The sequence below is a fragment of the Balaenoptera acutorostrata genome, chromosome 11, assembly GCF_949987535.1.
Source record: "Balaenoptera acutorostrata chromosome 11, mBalAcu1.1, whole genome shotgun sequence".
Taxonomy (NCBI): domain Eukaryota; kingdom Metazoa; phylum Chordata; class Mammalia; order Artiodactyla; family Balaenopteridae; genus Balaenoptera; species Balaenoptera acutorostrata.
Window position 1 is genome coordinate 70457349 of NC_080074.1, and position 20236 is coordinate 70477584.

The 20236-nt window shown below is 34.6% G+C and overlaps 1 protein-coding gene across 9 annotated transcripts in view; it reads right to left on the reverse strand.

The window, feature by feature from the left end:
- Window positions 1-20236, reverse strand: part of TMEM117 (transmembrane protein 117) — a 535157-nt gene that overhangs the window by 195910 nt on the left and 319011 nt on the right. For all 9 annotated transcript variants that reach the window (XM_007168344.3, XM_057556894.1, XM_057556895.1 and 6 more), the window contains one exon: window positions 2237-2334. In XM_007168344.3, coding sequence (XP_007168406.2) covers window positions 2237-2334 — 98 coding nt within the window. The remainder of the gene's footprint in view (window positions 1-2236; window positions 2335-20236) is intronic.

Below are 20236 nucleotides of genomic sequence, written 5' to 3' on the forward strand. Positions count from 1 at the left end.
TATCTCCTAGAGCTAGAAAAACAAATGCCCTTTATACTTGCTAAATCTCTTTTATCTGAAAAGTATGGACAAAAAGGGAGATTTTTTGCTTCCCACATAATTTCCATATTCAACATTTTGCATCAGATTTTTCTTTTTTAAAACCATGAATACTGTTGTCAAGATAATCTAACAGTATGTAATGGATAAAATAGGAAAAAATATGTTCAAAGTGGCATTTAAATTTTCCTCCAGTTGTTTTATGCTCTCCATGATTTGAAATATTACTTCTGAAATATAACAATAAAAATCATCTCTCAAATATATTACCTAATAATCAATAATTTTACAGAAACAATGACTACAAGAATAAGTATGAATTTTAGTTTGCTCTCCATTTAAGAATATTATCTATTTGTCAGTGACTAATTAAATTATTTTACAACATTCAAAATACACTTTAGATTATCCATTGGGACTGTGTTATCACATATGTCAAAAATAAACCCACTTGTATAAAAAGAGATTGGTAATACATAGATTTGAGTAATAACGTTCAAGGAAAATGTACTAAGATGATTAAGGAGAAATCTAGTATGGATTCCTCGCCTCTGAAACAACAATTGCAACTAAGAGTAGCTAATGACAACAATAATAGAGGCATTCAGATATGCATGGCTCACCTTTGCAAATGATATATGTGTGACCTTGGTAACTGGCCACACTGAACAATAATCAATGGGCTGCCTTTGAAGATACATTAAATAATACAAAATATCTGTAAACATAATATGTAGATATTTTAAAAGAGAGATAGCCCATAAAGACTTTTAATATTAGCATTTATCTCCTTTTAAGTTATGATTCTTAAAACCCCTGTACAGAATTCTATAGGGTAGAATGATTTCCCAGAATCTCACGTTCTTATTTAGCACCATTACCTAAACAAGGATTAAGGATAATCATTTGGAATTTGCACACCGATGTATCCTTTGTTTTTCTAGAGACAATCTAATGTAATGATTAATAACTGGGGCCCTGAAGTCAGAGACCTATGCTTATAATAATAGCACTTACTTGCAGGGTTATCAGGATTAAATGAGTAAGTTCTTAGCATAGTGCCTGGAGCAAAACATATCTTCAATGAATACTTGGTAAAATTCTTATATTACATATTATTTAGTCAAGCTACATGGGGAGCTTACAAACAGGAAACAATAGGAAGGTTAAATGTGCTATAAAATAGGCCACACTTGACTCAGAGGCAAGTTGTGAATAAACATCTACAAAATCATATTCATTTTTACAACGTTATTGAAAGATCTACTTTTTGTTTACTTGCTGTTAATTGAGTTCAAAATGCCATATATCTGAAACAACATTTAGTAATGGTGCTAAAGCACAAAGATAGCTTAGAGTGTATATTTTCCCCCAAGTACTTAGTGACCATGATTTCTGTAGCTTGTACATGAAAAAAAATCAACCCTCAGAGTTAGATCCAAGAATAAACAGATTTTTTTTTTTCATTTTGAAAGGCAGGTGAACAGAATGCAATTTATGAAGCACAAGTCACCATCAATTCAAGGCTTCTGGGTGTTAATGTAGATAACTTTTCATACATCGGGTTGAATCACTGTGTTTGGGCACTGTCACACGGCCTGGTGGAAGTGCCCTTCTTGCTGTCTCTATATTCCTACCATTTCTGTCTAAGCTTCTTCAAATATACATAAATAATGTTGACTCCACAAAGAACAAAGTTCCATAAGACATGGATTGTTTTTTAATTGCAATGATTGGGCTGGAGAGCTAAAGGAAATTATTGGTACAAGAAGAAGTGCCAATGAGCCAGATGTGGTCTGTAAAGAGGTTCCTTCACTGTATGATTTCTTCAAAGCAAAATTATATCCTATCAAATACACCGGAAATTCAGTACTTACTGGGGGCGTTTTTATACCAGATTCCATTGATGAAACTTATAGCTTATTTTTGCTGACTCAAAAACCTACTTACCTCTAGTAAAATCTTAATTGCTTTACTATATTAGTAAATGTATCTCTTGTAAATGTGTATATGCAATAATGTGTAAGCAGAAGTTAATTGATAAATAGGATAATGGTTTTCATCATTTCAATGGAGCACAGTGTCCACTAGAAGTGCCTCTCTAGATAGAATTTTATATATCTAAAGAAAACTAAATCCAACTCAAGTCCTTGTGAATGAGGCAAGACACATGTCAATAAATGAAACAATCTCTTACCAGAATAAAATAATCCTAACATTTCCTTTCTTCCAGAAAGCTCTTGCAGATTTTCCCCAATCAGGATAGGGCTTGTCCTGAAGCATCATATCAGTGACCTGAAGCAATGAAAGAAACTTATTTAGCACTTTCAGAAATCTTCCATTCAGGTTTAAATATGTATATAATTCACATTTTGCTAAGAATAAAATATGTATGCATTTTAACATTAGAATATATGCAGAGATAAAAATTATAAGACTATACTTCATTTAAAAGTTTTAACAGTTCATTTGACTTCACATAATGAATGAGCATATTTAAGGCTGTTCAACATATCAAATAGTGATATTTTTTTAAAAAACATCAAGATTACCTTACCCAAGGAGGCATCTTTAAGATACTATTAACTTCTCCATAGAAACAAAATCAAAATAAATAAAATGTCATATTCTTTTTAAGTTTGTCTAAATCAGAAACTCCAAAATTCAAACACTTCCTGCTATGTCTAGATTTTAACCTATATCACTAGCCAAAATATTACCTTCCTTTCTCCCCCTTTTTCCCTTCAATGACATGTGAGATATAAGACTTGAACCCTTTTTATGGCATATTTATTCTAATTATCCAGTATTGTTCCAAAAATGTTCTACCTCTTTTTCTCAGGTGCACAAATCCTGCCCGTCTTGGGTAAAGTCACATCACCACTGTGATGTTTTCACCATTCCCTTCAACTGTGGGAGCCCGATTCCTACAGCTCAGTTTTTCTTTCTCAAGATGGCTTTGGCTATTCGGGGTCTTTTTTGTTTCCATACAAACTGTGAAAGTTTTTGTTCTAGTTCTGTGAAAAATGCCATTGGTAGTTTGACAGGGATTGCATTGAATCTGTAGATTGCTTTGGGTAGTACAGTCATTTTCACAATGTTGATTCTTCCAATCCAAGAACATGGTATATCTCTCCATCTGTTTGTATCATCTTTAATTTCTTTCATCAGTGTCTTATAGTTTTCTGCATATAGGTCTTTTGTCTCCTTAGGTAGGTTTATTCCTAGGTATTTTATTCTTTTTGTTGCAATGGTAAATGGCAGTGTTTCCTTAATTTCTCTTTCAGATTTTTCATCATCAGTGTGTAGGAATGCAAGAGATTTCTGTGCATTAATTTTGTATCCTGCTACTTTACCAAATTCATTGATTAGCTCTGGTAGTTTTCTGGTAGCATCTTCAGGATTCTCTATGTATAGTATCATGTAATCTGCAAACAGTGACAGTTTTACTTCTTCTTTTCCCATTTGGATTCCTTTTATTTCTTTTTCTTCTCTGAATGCTGTGGCTAAAACTTCCAAAACTATGTTGAATAATAGTGGTGAGAGTGGGCAACCTTGTCTTGTTCCTGATCTTAGTGGAAATGGTTTCAGTTTTTCACCATTGAGAATGATGTTGGCTGTGGGTTTGTCATATATAGCCTTTATTATGTTGAGGTAACTTCCCTCTATGCTTACTTTCTGGAGGGTTTTTATCATAAATGGGTGTTAAATTTTGTCAAAAGCTTTTTCTCCATCTATTGAGATGATCATATGGTTTTTCTCCTTCAGTTTGTTAATATGGTGTATCACATTGATTGATTTGCGTATATGGAAGAATCCTTGCATTCCTGGGATAAACCCCACTTGATCACGGTGTATGATCCTTTTAATGTGCTGTTGGATTCTGTTTGCTAGTATTTTGTTGAGGATTTTTGCATCTATGTTCATCAGTGATATTGGCCTGTAGTTTTATTTTGTGACATCTTTGTCTGGTTTTGGTATCAGGGTGATGGTGGCCTCGTAGAATGAGTTTGGGAGTGTTCCTCTCTCTGCTATATTTTGGAAGAGTTTGAGAAGGATCGGTGTTAGCTCTTCTAAATGTTTGATAGAATTTGCCTGAGAAGCCATCTGGTCCTGGGCTTCTGTTTGTTGGAAGATTTTTAATCACAGTTTCAATTTCAGTGCTTGTGATTAGTCTGTTTATATTTTCTATTTCTTCCTGGTTCACTCTCGGAAGGTTGTGCTTTTCTAAGAATTTGTCCATTTCTTCCAGGTTGTCCATTTTATTGGCATATAGTTGTTTGTAGTAATCTCTCACAATCCTTTGAATTTCTGGGAAATACTTATCATATTTTCTAGAAGGAAGCAATCTGTTGCTATATGACCAATTATCACAGCAGCATGTTTTGTAAAAATGACATTCAAGGACAAAGGATTTTCTCAGGAAAATAGCAAGATGAGGCAAAAAACATTTTTTCTGATGCCAGACAGCTGGTCTTTTCCACTCCCAGCTCCAACTCTTTAAGTCATATCATTAGATCAATGTCAGGTCACTTGCAGCTAAATTGGCAGGAGCAGAGACAGTCATTAAAGGGATGCATTCAATAAAGAAAAATCCAATTACCTTCTGCATTAGAGAAATCAAATTCATTTCTGGTGTTGGTCAAGGACAGTCTTTGTGGGAATAGATGCAGGAAAGGGGGGACTGAAGACAATGCAAAAATGTTGCTGTGTAGCATAAATACAATGTGAAACTTGTTGATGCTTCACTCCAGGGAAGATTATTAGAATTTGAAATTGCTGGTCTTTTTTTCTAAGCTGGGAGACTCTTTGAGTCTCACAATCCTTCCCTTCTCCTTTCCTCTCTACTAGGTCTTTGCACAAAACTCAGAACTTCATTATGCCCCTTATCACATTATGCCTTGTCGGTAGTCTTTCTCAGTAGAATATAAGCTTATTTGGGGGTTTGAATATAGTACAATCTGAGCAAGAACATGCATGTTGAGATTTAAAAGTCAGTCAATGATCGTAAAAGCAAGTGATCTCTACAGGAATCTAAGTGAAAACTTTGCTCCTCTGTGAGTTGAGCCTATATGACATGGTGGTAACTAGGGCAGCAAGAAGATACAATGGCATCGGTGATATCTTGCATTTGCTAGAGACCTTCATGGATTACAAAGCTCTTAGATGTACTCCTCTTAATAATTGTTGTAGCAACTTTATAAAATAAGTCATTATATCCCATGGAGAAAGAGAAGTTAGTGAGCAGGGTCACACTTCTAATGTACTGCTATGTGCACCAGTTCTGGGGCCAGCCTCCCTGGCTTCTAATCCAAGTTTTGTCTCTTACTATTTTTTTGATTTGGGGCAAAGTAATCAACCACTCTGTGTCTCAGTTTCTTATTCATCATCTATGGGCACACAATATATGTTAGCAGGTGTTATAGTAATTATTGATGTTTATTGTTGATGTCTACCATTCTGCTTCCTGTGACTGTGTTGAATAACTGGACTTGGAGTCAAAGGGATTGCCAATCAGTCTCATCTCTTTCATAAAGACAAAACTATCATATATTGAACCGTTAGAAAATGACAAAGACACAGTACAATGTTAAAATACATTACAGATTAAATTGCTGTGAAAAATCAAAGGGAAGGGAGGTCAGCAACCAAAGGTTGCAATAATCTAAGAAGGTTTCGTAGATTTGTGTAACATAACTGAGAATTAATTTGCATCTTGTACCATTCTCCAATTTTTCCAGTCTTATTTTCTTAGCCTGACTGTACATGTAGGTACTCACATGTAGGTACTACATATAGTTTTATGTTAAGCATGTGATATTAATAAAAAATACTGATTTATTAGGATACAAGGTCATTATTATTGTTATAATAACAATAACAGTAGCTACATAGTGCCTCTCTTGAGATAGCTATTATGCAGTGGAGTATCATTTAAGAGAAATAAGTGCTATGCCATTAATACATGAGCATATACATTAAGGATATTAATGAACAAACATACACATACAATTCTGCAATGCTCTTTTACAACTTTTCTCTATTTAACAATATATCTTGAACATTATTATATTTACATCAGTACCTGTAAAACTATTTAAATAGTTTCCTCTTTTTTTCATCTTCTATCCTACATTCTTATGTGCATTTCACTGTAATATAAAAGGTTTCTATTTTTTCTGATTATTATCTTTATAATTAAATTTCATTTAATAGATGTGTTTTATTATTTCTTTTGATTTTATTTATTCACTAGTATGAGCATTGACAAAATTATTTTTCTGCTTCTTCTCCCTCTGCCTTCTCCCCTTCCATCACCCTATTGTACTTATTATATTATTTTTCCTATTAATTTTTTGACTCTTTGAATATATTAAGTTCTTATTTTATTTATCATCTTTAAATGATATCTTTTCCCCTCATCTATAAAAGATGTGAACATCAGAATATTCTACTTTTTTACACCATATATCATTTCTATGTTGTTATTGTTTGGGAATACCTCTATATTCTGGTCTATAATCAGAAGCCATACATTTCTTTTGACCTTAGTTCTTCAATCAAATTGCCTCAACAATCTTTTCCAGTACTACTGCTGGAGTTTTTCTACTACTTCCAATGCCTGAACTTCTCTCTATAACACATTCTTCCGGAAGATTTGTGAAAACAATGCAGCCTACAACCAAATTGTTTATTTTCTTTACACCTGACCAATAATTAGGCTGAGTATAAAGTTACTGAATCACAATTTTTTCCCTTAGAATTGAAGGCATTGTTTTACTTTCTTAACTCTGTTGCGTGATGCCAAGGAGCAGTATCAGAAAACTGGAACCAGAAAATTTTTTTCCATCTTTACAGGTCAATTGATTTTTTAATTGCTTGGATGCCCACAGTATTCTCTCTCTCTTTTTTTTTTTAGTGTAATAATTTTGCTAAGTTTATTGATTGTTGTCTGTCACTTTTCTAGGCACAATTTGCCCTTTAAGTCTAAAGATTCACATGTTTCTTTATTCTATTAAGTCTTTTGGGAATACTTAACCATTACTTTACTTATCCATTTTTTTAGTTCTATTTTTTAGAGACACAATTATGCAGATTCTGGGTTTTTTTCTGTCTTCTATGTCTACACCTCTTTTTAACTTTTAATTTTACTCACTCAGTCATATCATATCCCTTACTACGATTTTGGGTGTGTTGACTAATGTTTGTGGAGATTCCAATCTGACCATTTTTTCTCTACATTTTTCTCTTCTGCATTCCTTTCCTGAGCCTACCATCTCTTGTTTCATCTTCTACTGTCTCACACCATCCTCTCTAAATTCTTGTATCTTTGCTTTGAAACCTTCTTTTATAAAGACAATGATTTCACTAATTTTTTTAATTCACTGGGGTATTTTTATCAAAATTTTCCTCTGGCTTGTGGTATCATTTTTCTGGTGGAGGGTTCTTCACCTGTTATTGGATTTTCTTGTTATTTTCTTCCTCTTTTATTCTAATGACAACATTCTCATACTGGTTCCTTTGGAATGGATCACCTTCTGAATGATGTGAGGTTTTCCCTGGTCTAGCATTCTGCAAGAGGCTCATGTTGAGGGGTGACAGGGCCCAGTCCCAATCAGAACACCCCATCCCCATTATTCCAGGCCTTTCAGGGAGGGCCACCTACTTTGGAGAACTGTTCTTTGCCAACTTGGCCTGAGATCTGTAGTCACCATATGTCCTCTTAGCATTGTCATGGAACATAGTTGACAGTCACTACATTTGGCAAGCCTCCACCATAGATCATGCTTCTGATTTAGAGATGTGATTTAGTTAGAATCAGATAAAGTTAGATAAAGATAAAGTTAGAATCTCTGACACTTATACTCCACACTCTTTTAGTTCATTGCCCAAATCTTCCTATTTTAAAATGGAAATTCTGTATTGTTATGTAAAATGATTATTAAAAGACTTATTCATGATGACAGGTATTTCGGGCCACTTTGAGGCTATACCATCAAAAATAATTACTACATCAGTGATATACTTGTCTCTTTGTTTTAATGGTATCCATCAGATGACCTAAATAGCATTCAAAGCTAGCTTTTATTTAACACTGTTTTAGATTAATGCCTTCCCCAAATACAACTTTTTTTTTTTTTTTTTTTTTTTTAATATTTTTGCCTTGTTTTGTGTCCTCAATTGGTTTTTCACTTCAGTTACTTTTTTTTTTTTTTTAATTAATTAATTAATTTATTTATTTTTGGCTGTGTTGGGTCTTCGTTTCTGTGCGAGGGCTTTCTCTGGTTGTGGCAAGTGGGGGCCACTCTTCATCGCGCTGCGCAGGCCTCTCACCATCGCGGCCTCTCCCGCTGCGGAGCACAGGCTCCAGACGCGCAGGCTCAGCAACTGTGGCTCACGGGCCCAGCCGCTCCGCGGCACGTGGGATCTTCCCAGGCCAGGGCCCGAACCTGCGTCTCCTGCATTAGCAGGCAGGTTCTCAACCACTGCGCCACCAGGGAAGCCCCCCAAATACAACTTTATTCAAAATAAAATAATGAAACGTAATACGAGATTTTGTAGGTATTTGAACATAAGGTAGTTTCAGATTTTCTGAGAGATTATTCTGAAGAAAAGCTTTGCTTCATATTCAGCATATGTGTAATATAAATATTTAATTAGGTTATCTGGCTACCTATATTTATTATATAAGTGAATTTTGAAAAAGTGTTTAGTTAATGGAATGATAAGTATTCTGTAAGAGCATTTATAATTTTCATCTCTTAAAGATAATAGTGCTAATAGTTTCCCAGTTTTATAGTGTCTTCCATCTCATGAAAATTAGAGCAAAATATGCCATCAGCAATGGATGATTTTCATGGATTTCTACAATTACTTTTTAAACACTTGGATAAAGGTCCTTGTATAATTGTTACTATTACCAAGATTTGTTTTTCGTTTGTTTGTTTTTAGTTCCTTGTCCAGTTAAGAAAGTAAATTGAGATTATTAGTAATGTACTGCCCCACAGCTGCAATATTCTTTTCCTGACTTTATTGAGGCCACTTTTATTTAGATTTCATTGAGGCATATCACAGGTACACATTAATTGTACAAAATTCTTTAGATGGAATTATAAGCCAGTAATTGGCACTTAAGAAGCATGAATAGGCAATTAATGCCAATTTTCAATACCAAGCAAACCCGTATTTTGGCAGGTATTTTGAAATTCCCTATAGTGGTTCATTCAGGGACAGGATGGGAAGTTACAAAGTTTCTTTAATTTGTAATAGCAAACTTTACTTTTGAGAGCTTTAGCCCAAAGAATTATGGTTCAGGACACATTGATTTACCAGTAGCCAAAGCCAATATCAAAATGAGTGAATCTTCACATACCCAGGCCAAGAGGAGAGATTGCTCATCATTATGAATAACATGAGCATGACAGTGAGTAATAAGTCATTGGTCACAAACCAGGAAATGTCAGCACTTAAGCTGGAGAGGAAGAAAAGATGGTGAGCAGGGCTCCAGTATTTCTTTAAATTGTCCATTTTACTTCTATGCTTCTAAGCAGATTGATGGAAAGTCCTTGTTCATGCTGCAGCCATTTATCCCCAAATTCTTCCCAATGTCATCAAAATTTTAGTAAGAAGTCTGACTCCATTTCTTTTTCTTTTTTTTTTTTTTTTTGATATTTGACTGCTGACTACTTTTAAGCTTCACCATCCACTCTTCTCCTTTTGCCCCACATCTGGGTAAGTTGATGAGAAAACCCTAGTACTCCTTCCCTTGGCATCAGCAGGAAGTCCAAACTACGAGCAGGAATTCTCACCCCAGACCCACCCCAAATCCACCATAAAAACCCCATGTCAGTCTCTTTTTCTGACTCCTTCAAGCCATTTTTGGCCCTGTTTGGGAGCCACCATGCTCTCTGAGAACCTTCATTATGGGAGGAATAAACCTTTTCATACTCTGTTGGTGCAAGTGTGGCATCATCACTGTCAACACTTGAACAAATTTGAGATGGGGTCCATCCTACTTCTACAGAACGGTCACAACAATAGCAACTTGACATCATCATGACAAATAGAGAGTTCTTTGTGATTTTTTTCTCAGGTCTTCTTTGAGATCCTAACTTTTTGTTATGGAATCTTAGCATCTTCTGATACAAACATATTCTCATCACCAAACAGCAGTGCAAAAGGCTTCAAATGAACTGAGATACTCCTAAGAGATTGTCAAGGAAACGTCAATGTATTCTTGAAACTCTAGTTCCATGCATCAAAGGTTAATATTATATAAAGACAAAACCTACCTAAGTGACTAAAATGAAAAACAGTAACAACACCAAATGAAGATGAGGGTGTGGAGAAATTGTGGGAGAATATCTCCCATATATTCTAGGAAAATGAAATGTTACAGAAACTCTGGAAAACAGTTTGGCAGTTTGTTATGAAACTATACATCAATTTCAACACAATCCAACAGTTGCACCCTTGGGCATTTTTCCTAGACAAAAATAAATGTATGATAACACCAACATCTGTACACAAATGTTCCTGTCAGCTTTATTAAAAATAGCCCCAAACTGGAAACAATCTAGATATCCTTCAGTTGGTGGATAAATACATGGTTATACATCTGTGTCATGGAATAGTACTTAGCAATGAAAAAGAGCAAACTACTGATACATACAACAGTTTGTATGAATTGCCAGAGAATTATGGTGAGTGAAAAAAAAGTCAATCCAAAAGGTCACGTACTTTTTAAATCTATTTAGATTACATTTTGAAAACACAAAATTTTTGAACTGGAGAACAGATTAGAGGTTGCCAGGGGTTAGGAAACAAGGTGTGGCAAAGGTCGGGGGGTGAATATGGTTGTATAACGCAGCATGAGGGATCCCTGTGGTGATGGAATTGTTCTGTATCCTAACTGTGGTGATGGACACACAAACATACATATGTGATAAAATGGTATAAAACTAAAAACACACACACATACACACGTACAGATAAATACTAGTAAAACTTGAGAAATCTGTATAAGACTGGTGGATTGTGCCAATGTCAATATCCTAGCTGTGATACTGTACTATGAAGTAACAGTGGGGGAATCTGGATAATGGGTGTATGGGATTTCTCTGTAGTATTTCTTACAATAGCACATGACTCAGTTATCTCAAAATAAAAGTGTTAATTGAAATTTTTTTTAAAAAGCTGATGTGGTATAAACCCTTCATACAAAATAGGGAGGAAGTAAAAGCTCCCAGCTCTAGCAACAATATCCTGAATGTAAAGGGAGACTCCTCTGTAAAATGCAAAAGATTTAAAGTGGTTGAATTAACCCTGCAAACCTACTCATTATCAGAATATAAGCTCCATGATTGCAGAGATTTTGTATATTTTGTTCACACTCTGTCCCCATCCTCTAGCATTCTATCTAGTATACTGTAGGGTCTCAGTAAACATTTATTGAATGAATGAATAAAAGGATAACTGGATGAATGAGTAAACAAAGGGAATCAAGAGGAGCATGGAATGCAGAACAGACCAGTGGGGAAGGCTAGGATAAATAGTGTTAGTCTAAAGAGCTCTTTCAGAATTCTCTGTTTAAGCCTCTCCAGTAATTAGTGGTGATGATGGTGCTAATAGCGGCAGTAGCAGTAGTGGTGGTAGTAGTGTAGTACATGGATGGTAGAATATTCCTTTTCCTCCCAGCCCCGCCCCTTCACCTCTTGGAAAGGTAGGAAGACACAGGAGGTATATAGTTAAGATTCCAAAAGAGGTAGAAGTGGTCTTTATCAATGTCTGGAAAAATAAAGAAATCAAATACAATTTCAGACAAGGATATTAAGTCTAAGATGTGTGCTACTCACATTATCCATGTGCATAATATATTTGCTTTATTATGAATTTATTTATAGATGAACTAAATAAGGACACATAGCAATCCCCTATTTTAAAGACTGAACAGTAGTACACTTTCATATGCCTTTTTTGTGGTGTTGATACATTGTATAACTCTGGGGGCTGGTGTGTGGTGGCCTCTGGACTTGGACAGTACCCAGCCTGTGCATCTTTACATAGTGGTCCTGTTTTATTGGTGACTCTGCATTCCTTGTAGCATAGCATTATTTTCTTATACTCCCTCTTAGGTCACTCTATATGGAAACAAAGTCTAAATGCACTTCTTTGACACTAAGGAAATACTGTACTGTACAGGACAACGCATGTAGTTTTTCTCCTATCGCTGCCACCTGACCCCCACTACACACACCATACCACATACACAGACACACACATACAGTCAGTCTTACAAAACAGCACTTCCAGCTGAGTCAAAGAAAGAGCCAATGGCCAACCAGAAAGGATTATGCATATTCACTGAGGTATATTAGCTGAGTATACAATTAAGTAAATGGAAAATACAGATGAAATTTTCCTAAATTACCTAGGGATGCCTTGAATGAATTGCTACAAGAAATATCTGAAAATCACTGGCAAACATCTACTGGTGAACATTAAACCTGGAATGTATTCTATAGCTTTTTAGAAGCACAACCAGGATTTCATAGGCATGAATATTAATGCACCTGCTTATTATCTCCATTGATAGCCTACACTGCTTTTGTGATATATTGCACCTTATTGCTGGATCCCTACTGATTTACAAAGAGTCATGGACTGTTTTATTATTAAGTAAGGAGATTGGGCATGTTTCATTATATAGAAGCATTAAGAAAAAGATACCTGACTTACCTGAATACAGAAATATACACAATCTAAAAGTATCTTCCCAGGCAAGGTCTGCAGAATTTCAAATAGTGTGTTAACAGATGCAGAATAAATACAACGTGCCCCAGTACAATTTGCTGTCTAGCACTTTGAATTATAATATAGAATAAATGGAAAGAACTAGAATTATTACTGATTTTGCTGAGCAAGAAGCCAGCAGAAAAATATTTAGACTATCTTCTGCCATGTTATTCCTTATGAGTGGCTAAATTATCAAATGATAGTAGCTTAATATTAAATGGTTAAGCATTTATTTTGTTTTGTGGCTTGAAGGAATAAGCAGTTTTCAGCATCCATACTTTCCTTATTTTGTTAACATAGATAAGAAATTGCTACTAGAGAAATTAATTATACAAAATAGGCCATAATATGATAGCTTTGTGACTGTACATATGAATGGTGGGCCAATAGAAAGACATATAAAAGATGCTTTCAGAAATGTGATTATAAGAACCATTATTCACCAAGCAGCCTTAGAACACAGAAAGGGCAAACATCTCCTTAAAGGGAAAATAAATCTCATTTTAAGGATCTCAGCATTCCAGTTTCTGAGTGAAATGCCTAAAACATGCTAGCTCTAATGACAGAACCAATGGAGTTGGCTCAGTCTCCCAGACCCAGCACCACTATGTAACCTGCCATATTGCTTGCATGATATTTATTAAAATGTTTCAGTCAACTCTGAAAGGTGCCAAATCCAAATCTATAGGCCAGTGGGTTGAAAAGAATTGGCTTGACATTCCTACTGTTAGTAAATAGTAAGTTCAAGAAAAGGCTGATAAATCAACCATCTGACATAACCACCTTTGTTCTGTTTTCAAAATTTGAGAGATTATCAAGTAAGGCAACCACCAAGTAACATACCTTATAAATTTAAGCATTATTTCTATGTTATATTGGTGCCTGATATAATTATAACACTATGGACTAAATGTTTGGGTGACATAATAGCAAGCTCAGAATTCAAAAGCTGTATCCTAAATAGGTATCTTTGCAGTAGGATTATTATTTCAGCATTCAGTGTCTAAAAGTAAAACTAAATATTTTCATTTCAAATACAAGTAAAATATTGGTTTTAGAGCATATTTAAAAAATTAAACCTAGGAAGTTGCTTTAATCAATATGTTTTCTGTTGTTTTGTTAATATATCACAGATATCTACATATTCAAGATGTTTTAATTAAAATTATTAAAATTGTGTCTATATCAAAGAGCATATAATGTATATTAAGGCATAAAGAATACAAATAAATAGTACAGCATCTTCCACTACGTACCTTGAAAAAAATAGAATAAAAACAAAAACTTTTAAGCCCTCTGTATACTTATCCCCAGTCAAATTACCTTGGGGTAACCACAATTCTAAATCTTGTATTTTATAATTCCCATTTTCTTGTTTTTCTTTGTGGCTTTATGTCATCTGGATGTAACCACAAATATAATAAAATATTATTTAGTTATATATATTTTGCGTATTTGTAGTTAAACAGAATAATTCAGTGTGATTTTCCTGCATCTGGCTTTTTTCACTCATTATTTTTCTGAGATTTATCTAGAATGAAGCATTTAGTTATACTTTTGATCTCCACTGCATCTGTATTGATAATTTCTTTTTCATTTTTCATATGGTTTATTTGTACCTTTTTCTTTTAATTTTGATTACTCTTGTAAAGATTTGTCAATTTTATTAGGCTTTCAAAATTTCCTTGGTTATTTTAATTTCTCTATAGTACCTTTATTTATATTATATTAATCTCTGCTCATATTTATTCCTTCCTTCTGTTTTTTAAGTGATTCTCCTGTTTTTATTCACCCTAAGATCTTAATGCTGTATACTTAATTTATTCATTTTCAGTGTTTCTTTTTTTAATGTAAGTATTTTGATGGAGTTATCAATTATTAAATTCTGTCAATTTATCCTTTATAAATTTTAAAGGTATGTTATAGGGTACATATTAGTTTAAAATTGTTACATCTTCCTGGTGAATTCATTTTAACCCATGGTTAACTCTCTTTAACCCTAAAAATGCTTTATTTTCCCTCCCAAAGGTCTATTTTGCTTGCTATCAATGTAACTTCATCAATTTTATTTTGGATAGTGTTCCCCTAGTACCTATTTTCCATCCCTTTACTTTCAAAATTTCTGTTTCTTTATATTTGGGACATGAGTCTTGAAAACAGCATGTGGCTGGCAGAATTCGAAGAATGATCCCAAATGACCCTTGCCTAATTGATCCAGTGAATTCTGCCAACAAGCTGAATGAGCTTGGAAGGGGATTCTTCCCCAGACCCTCCAGGTAAGAGCCCAGGATGGTCAAAACTTTGATTTCAGACTTGTGAGATCTGAAACAGAGAACCCAGTGGAGCTCATGCAGACTTCTGACCTACAGAACTGTAAGCTAATGAATGGGTTTTGTGTTAAGCTGCCAAATTTGTGATAACTTGTTATGTAGCAACAGAAAACTAATATACAGCATATAGTTTAAAATTGCTTTAAGCTAATCTGTCCATCTTTGTCTTTTAAGAAGAAAGTTACATTAGCTGTGCTTACTAGTATAATTTATTTCTACCACTTCATTTTTTACCTCTATTGCTTCAACTTTTCTTTTTTTCCTTCATTTTTGCCTTCTTTCAGATTGATTGAGTTTTTATTTGCATTTCATTTCTTTCTTTCTTCTGTATTGATTTGGATGCTATAGTATTTATTTCTATTTACTAGGAATTTGTCCTAGAAATTCTACTCAGTATACATAAATTAGTAAAATCTAGTTAATCACTATCACCACTCTACTCCCAAACAATTCAAAGAACTTATAGTGATTGAATTCCGATCACCCCTTCCCAACTTACATGCAAATTTGTCTAGAATTTTAGTTCCATCTGGCTTTTATTACCATCTGCTTATTTTTAACAAATAAGTCATTATGGTTAATTTTTCACATTTTTTTGCTTATATTTAAAAGCATATTCAACATTTTTTGTCCACAAATCTCTTCTAGCATCTCAGATTGCCTTTTTAGAATCGTTATTCTTGTATCTTCATTGTAATATTGCCTTGCGAAGTTTCTTTAGTGAGTTTGTAAAGATAAAGTTTGTTTTACTTTCCTCTGAAAATTTCTACTTGGCTATTATTGTTACACAAGAGTTTTTATAGGCTTTACTGTTCTAAGAAAATTTTCTTTTAACATATGGAAGATATTCTCCTGGCCTCTTTTGTTGCTGGTTAGAAATCGTCAATCTGTCATTTCTTTATAGGTAACTCGTTTTGTTCTCTTGTTACTTTTAAGGTTATTTTTCCTTTGATGATATGTAGTTTCACTCTCATTTGTCTAGGGATGGAATTTTTTTCCTATGTTGAATTTTTTGTGATTCTGGAAGCTGAAAATTTGTAAAATCTAAGCTTTTTTTTTTCCTTCAAATATTGCTTCACCCCGTCCTATTTCCACCTTCTGGAATTTTGATTAGATGCACATAAGAACTTGTCACTTCATGTCTCTTACCTTCTTTTAAATATTTTCTATTTCTCTATATATCACTATGGAAAAATATATTCAGATATATTTCAGATGTATTTTATACTTTATAAAGTATAAGTATACTTTATACTTTTATCCTTTTTTATTTTATACTTTAATAATTATCCATCTTTGTCTAATATGCTCTTTAACCCAACAAATAATTTTTCACTTCAATCATTATGTATTTTTATTCCTAAAAGTTCTGTTTGGGTCATTTTCAAATTACCCAGTCTTTCATTCCTTAGTCATATTTTCTATTCCTTCTTTATTCATTTGAATATATTATTTGAAAATATGTTTTAATGTGCTACATAGAACATTCTAAAAACTAAAATCTGTGTGGGTCTGCTAGCTGTATTCACTGCTGTTACTCATGATACTTATTTTTTGTGTCTTTTGTAATTTTTGATTATACAGGCATGTTTATTGGCATTTTATTTATGGAGATATTTTAAGAACAGGTTTGTTAACATGTTCCCTCAGAGAGAATTCATGCTTGGTTCTGTGAAGGGCTTAAGAAAACTTCCAACCTGGGATCACTTTAAAATAAATTCTTAGTGTAAAGTTTATGAACCTGCAGGAAGTGAGAATTTGGGCCATCCACCCACTTGGGGGACAGTTTATGGTTGTAAATTCTCAGGGGAGACTTCATTTTCTTCTCTCTTCAGAACCCATGACAAGGCAGCCAAGTTTCTAAGGTGTTTCCTTATTTAGGGCAAATTTTTACCAGTCAACTTTCTCACTGAGATTGAAGTTTTTCAAGGTTCCTGGCTTTTTGTTGACTGTTTCTAATTTGACAGTACATCTCGTCTGGACCATCAGTTTTGTCTTCTTTTCCTCACATGAGTGTAAAAAAAATAGCTCTAAGTCACTAACAATTGGCAGATGCCCTCAGGCCAGTCACTGCCCCTCTCCTTAACTATCTGGGTTTGATTCATATTTTACTTTTGGTCTGTAAGGATATCCTTTATTTTCCAAAAAGAAAAAGACCATGGTTTTGAAAAGATTGCTGTTTTTATTTTCTATTTGTTTGATTTAAAAATATGAATATAGTCAAGGTGTTTGTTATTGGAAGGTGGTTGATTTTGTTATTGTTTTTGCTTTTTCCCAGTTATCCAGTTCACCATATTCCCAGTAGCAGTTCAATTTTTCCACACCCTTTCTATCACGCTCACTTTAGCAGTGTACAGAACATGATGTTTCAACAAAGATACCAAGTTTTCATCATTAATCCTAGAAAGGCTAGATTAATGTCTAGAAATAATTAATTCTAGAATGAATAAAGATATTCAATAATTTTCAAAGGTGCATAGCCAAATAAACTCATAGGTTCTCTGTTTTGTTTTCCAGTCTACAAGTACAAAGCTGGGTGCACTTGAGAAATGCCTCCCCTCCCCACACATAACTCATTTCTAACTTAATCTGAAGCAGAGAAGATGCTAATCAAGTTTTCACTTTATATCTTTGGGAGTTTAACACGTTTATTGATAGCAAATTCACATGCATTTTCTCCATGATCTAGGCATTACTGTTTTCCCAGTTTTGGGACAGAGGAGGCTTGATAACTGGTCCAAGGTCAGAGTGTGGCAGAACCAAGATGCAGAATAAATGCCAGTATGCCCGATTCCAAAGTCCAAGCTCTGAGACAGTGTGCTCTGTGTCTACTTCATTAATATTATCGATGTTTTATTCCAACAAATAATTTATCATCAATTGAAAATCTTCATTTAACAAATGGTGAAGCAGACACAGAGGAGTTTCATGACATGCACAGAGCAATTTAGCATTTACAGCCAAAGTAGGCCATCTTGTTCTTAATCCTTGTCCCTCACTGACACTTACATTTGGAATATGACAACCCCCTTTAGAAAAGTCTGAAAACACTGGGCATCCAGTATGTCCTAAGAGATAGTCAGAGCAGGAAGCCAAGGGCCAAGCTTCAGATGCAGAGGACCTTTGATGCTATGAGTGGCCCCCTGGCTCTGTTACTGAAGACTACTGTGGGAGTGGGAATGAGTTGACATGTGATTATCCTTTACAGTTTTATCCCAAACCCACTTCCCCTACTACTGGTCTACTCCACTAAGATTGAAATTATTATTTAAGGCAATGGTATACAAAGGGGTGTGATTACTGCATTAAATCTGAAAAATTAGAAAGAAACATCTTAGAGCCACAATTTAGTGTCAATCTTACCCTTATACATTCCTCTTTATGTGTAAAACTTATTCCGATCATAAATACACAAACAAAATATGCCTCCATTGACTCCTTTATGTTTTATCACAGGATTTGGAAAATGTTTACATATTTTATAAGTATTTATTAAATATTTTTCTTTTAAAGATTTTTGAACCACCACACACTAAAGTAATTCTTTACTTATGGGAAAAAAATAAGTTGCTACTTCAACTCAATTTAAAGCTATGTTCAATTTACTAAATACTCACTGATCACTAACCTTGTGACCTCCACTAAGCACTATGATAGTTCATTGACTTGTTTCAGGTCGTTCATCCTTATAATGGGGATGATAAGCCCTGTGTCCCTCACAAGATTGTTGTGGGCCTTGTGGTGGTTAATTTTATGTGTTACCTTGATTGGGCTACGGGGTGCCCAGATACCTGATGAAACATTATTTATGAGTGTGTCTGTGAGCGTGCTTCCAGAAGAGATTAATATTTGAATGGGTAGACTGAGTAAAGAAGATAGCCCTTGGACTAGGGGCATCATCCAATCCATGGAGACCCTGAATAGACCAGAAGGTGGAGGGAAGGTGAATTTGTTCTTTTTGCTCCTGCTGGGACATCCATCTTCCCCTGTCCTTGGACATCAGCGCTCTTGGTTCTTGGGCCTTCAGGACTCGGACTGGGACTTATACCATTGGGCTCCATGTTCTCAAAGTCCTTTGGACTTGGACTTATATCAACGAACCCCTACTCTTAGGCCCTTGGACTCAGACTGAATTATATCACTGGCTTTCCTGGCTCTCCAGCTCGCAGATGGCAGATCATGGGACTTCTTGGCCTCCAAAATCCCAGGAACCAATTCCTATAATAAATATCCTCATATATATACATATAGCTATATCTAATCTACATCTATATCTAAATCTATATCTCCTATTGGTTCTGTTTCTCTGGTGAGCCTTGACTAATACAGGCCTGGAGCAGAAAATACTATTAAATGATCCAATATGTAAGGTCATTATTGAACAAAGCAAGCATATCAGAGTCCCTGCCCTCAAGGAGTTTAGAACCAGTCAGTAGAAAATCTCAAATCAGTTCGATTCAAGACAAAATAAAATGTCAGTTGAAGCCATTACAAGTCTACCAACTCTTATTTAAAATTTACTGGGGCCAGATACATTTTAGGATTTAGAATTCTTCAGATTCTAGAAGGGGAACATAGTAGACATAAGTCTAGGAGGTAACACTTCCACAATAAAACATATTCATATTTCTGTAACAAAACACGTGAGTCTTCACACTTGTTGGGATAAGTAAAGAGCACAAAGAGCCTTGTGTCAGTTCAGATCTGGTTTTGCCAAAAATGAAGGCCGGGTAGGTTTTGCCATGAAGTGAGTTGTAAAATCTTTTTTTTTTTTTTTTTTTTTTTTTTTTGGCTTTCAAAGCTTTTGAGATTTTGGAATTGTGGATAAAGAGTTATAAATCTCAGGCATATGTAACTGAAACTATTATTATTATTATTTTTAAATTTTTATTTATTTATTTATTTATTTATGGCTGTGTTGGGTCTTCGTTTCTGTGCAAGGGCTTTCTCTAGTTGCGGCAAGCGGGGGCCACTCTTCATCGCGGTGCGCGGGCCTCCCACTATCGCGGCCTCTCTTGTTGCGGAGCACAGGCTCCAGACGCACAGGCTCAGTAATTGTGGCTCACGGGCCT